The 3,103-nt window shown below is 38.0% G+C and overlaps 1 protein-coding gene across 2 annotated transcripts in view; it reads right to left on the bottom strand.

Annotated features, from left to right (window-relative positions):
• The window catches only part of LOC139130436 (uncharacterized), a 5,703-nt gene extending 5,107 nt beyond the window's left edge, over positions 1-596 (bottom strand). For both annotated transcript variants that reach the window (XM_070696227.1, XM_070696228.1), the window contains exon 1: positions 476-596. In XM_070696227.1, the coding sequence (XP_070552328.1) occupies positions 476-527 (52 nt within the window). In that variant the 5' untranslated portion in view covers positions 528-596. The remainder of the gene's footprint in view (positions 1-475) is intronic.
• Between the last annotated feature and the right edge of the window lie 2,507 nt (positions 597-3,103).

The raw sequence follows: 3,103 nt of genomic DNA, 5'->3' as shown, positions 1-3,103 counted from the left end.
ACTGAATGATGCAATTCGCGGCTGGTATGATGCATTTTATGCAATTATGAGCCGGAATCTTACCGCTTACAGTACCCCTCCCCCAATTATTGAGCATTTCGAAACGTAGTGCCCCTTTATTACCCAAGCCAATAATAGGGCGACACGACCATGGATACATCGGCCCCAAGGCTGAAAAAACTGACCAGTCCCTAGGTCACGAGTTCGAATGTGGCAGACATGTCATTGTTCAAGCAGTGGCCATCCAAGTGATTTTACTTAGCCGATTCATACTCGACGAACACGCTCTTTTAAATGACAAGACTTGCCGACTTATGTTATGGTTAAAATAAATGATAAGCAAATCTACAAGACGGTGTTCCATGACCGTCCGTTGAGGTACCTGTCAAGCATTGCGAAGGTAGAGTACCACGAAATACCAGGTAAATCAAAGCCTGTGACAGAGACTTCTTCTTTGCAGCGAAGTTCAACTTACCGAATGCAAAAAAGACGATAGTCACATACACAATATATGCAAGACTAACCATGCTGAGAGAGATCCTTCAACTGTGTGGATCGCGATAAATTAACTCGTTGGTAACCGCTGTGAGCCTATGCGTAATCGATTGAGTAATTGATATACCTATCTTGTGACCAACTGATGACAGCCTCACGTGAGTTTAGGTCATGCCATGTGGAAAGGTGATAATTTAGAAATGTTTTCAAAATGGTTGCAACAAATCACAAAATACGGAAAGAAGTCGATTTCAACGTTAAACTTGCTGTTTCGAACTCTATGCTACTTTGCAGACTTCATGCCTTCACCAAACTTGCTATATTTTAGAGTTTTATGGCAGTTTAGCTACAAATTCATCAATTATTAGACTGAAAACATTTTATTCTCTTGGCCTGTGCAGTATAGTAAGAGCTTGTAAATGGCACGCGAGGATGTTTGGTTAGGGGGGGACATATGACTTCTGTCGTTATGTTACCATATACACTGAAATAATAACCGACCTGCGCGAGGCGGGCGATACAATTTCTCATGTTGTCAATCACATGGTAAGGCTATATGTTAATGTTCAAGATCCAAAGTCCGGTTTTCTGGTTGAGAACATAAACCGTAACTTAAGCCACTCGGCTTGCAAGATTTAAACATTGCAAATCCCATTGCATGCTCATAATTATCATGTCAGCAATAGAGCAAAATGTCAGTACAAGCGCATTTATAGTCACTAAAAATCTTGACGGTGTCGAGATGTATATGTGCGAGTCAACCTTTCATTGGGCATTGGTTGAAAAACGATTGTAGACAATAAATTCAGATATCTGTCATATCTGGGTAGAAATTCTAAATAATAATTCGGAAATCCATTTAAGGTAGCTACATCACATCCGTCCAATCACAGAATATAGTCAGTATTTGCATAATAGTCACGTGACAAGTGTTTTGCTGAACGTTCCAAAAATCCGTTTTTCCTCCCTTTGGCGAACACGCTGTACGATTTCCGGTTGAAATTCGTGCATTGACAAGCCTTGGCAATGCCCTTCAAATGCGTCACCGGTAAGTCCTTCATATGCCTTTGTTTTTTGTGATGCACCATTAAAGGTATTAGACTAAGGTGCTTTTCAAGGAATTGTAATTGTCGCGCCATATAATTTGAAAGGAGACTTGGAGAAAAAAATCGCTTTCAGAAAATATATACTTTATTGGGGTTTGACACTTGTATAACTGAGAAAAAAATATAAATCTGAAAGTGTCTATAAGTATGTAGCTATCTTAAGTGCTACAGCAAAGCAAGAATTGCTGAGGCTACAACAAAATTCAACTGCAGCACCAAGTACATTTTGATCGCATAATTGAATCGCACCTCGTTCAGACGGTAGAAAACTGCCAGATACGACAAATTTCATATTCAAGTGTGGGTGCACCTGCCAATAGTATATCATCATACGTCCTACTCAAGTTGTGAAATGCTCAAAGTATCGGTAATAAGATCAGGGATACCGGTACTTCAAGTTCTTTGGACCGGTCTACTGGGCTTCATGAGCAGAGGCATTTTAAGGAGGTGAAACTATTTATCTGTAAATATATTCACTGACCATTTATTACACAAGAATAAAAGATACTTATTAAGAGTCACAGGCGGATGGACGGGTGGATTAGTAAGTGAACAGATTGATTGACAGGTAGGAAGGTCTGTATTTGTGAGTAGGTAGGTATCAAAAGAGACATACAGACCGACCTAGGCAGAAAGAAAGAACGGTACAGATTGGCACGCTTTTGAGTGGTTTAATAATGCGATACCGTTTTGGTTTTACTTTCCTGAAGAAATTTTACAAGAAATGTTACACTCAATTTTTTAAACGAGAACATTACGAAATGAAATTAAAGGATCATCAAGTGAAGTAGGGTCCTTGTTTATTCAGTCGAGCAGTCAATTTTCCCCTTGTGACCTGAGAGAAAAATGAACAATAATAATTTAAAACAAGTTATGAATTGGATACTCTCCAGTTTAAAATACATGTCTGAAAAATTAACGAAAAGTATGTTTAACTTCTTTTGATGATTGAAATGTTCGAACTAAGGTAGAATGTGCTCGGGGACAATATTCATATTCTCACATGTTAACATTTTCACATTTTCACATTGTCTGATCTATCACTTGAGAGAAGTCATTGTCAAGTTCTTTGATGAAGAAATATATGCTTAATTTTGAAAATCGAAAATATGATTTTTCCCAATAAAGTCAACATGGTGATGGCAGCCATTGTCAGGTAATTTGTTTGTCTAGTAGGCCTACTAAACTTTACACAGTGACTCCTAATGTTTATTCTTTATTTGGTTGAAAGTTTCATCGAGAAAAGTTTGAACAAGTCGTTCACTTTCGAGGAATGAAGTATCTTAAGTTTCTTTTATGACCCAATGGAATAAAGTAAATGAAAGATACAGTATGTTGATACGCGTTTTTTGTGATTAAGTTTTTCACCATCAAACGCGGACTTCAAAAATACTTTACTGATTTTGCACAGAGATATGGTCATCTCTCTTCCAAGCGTATAAATCAACGTTACACACGATACAGGCTTGCCTAAACATTAAAGCTTTTTTGGCAGGTGTCAT

This window comes from Ptychodera flava, chromosome 4 (assembly GCF_041260155.1).
Source record: "Ptychodera flava strain L36383 chromosome 4, AS_Pfla_20210202, whole genome shotgun sequence".
NCBI lineage: Eukaryota > Metazoa > Hemichordata > Enteropneusta > Ptychoderidae > Ptychodera > Ptychodera flava.
The sequence above is the reverse complement of the archived record's forward strand: the minus strand, read 5'-3'. Positions and strand labels throughout refer to the sequence as shown.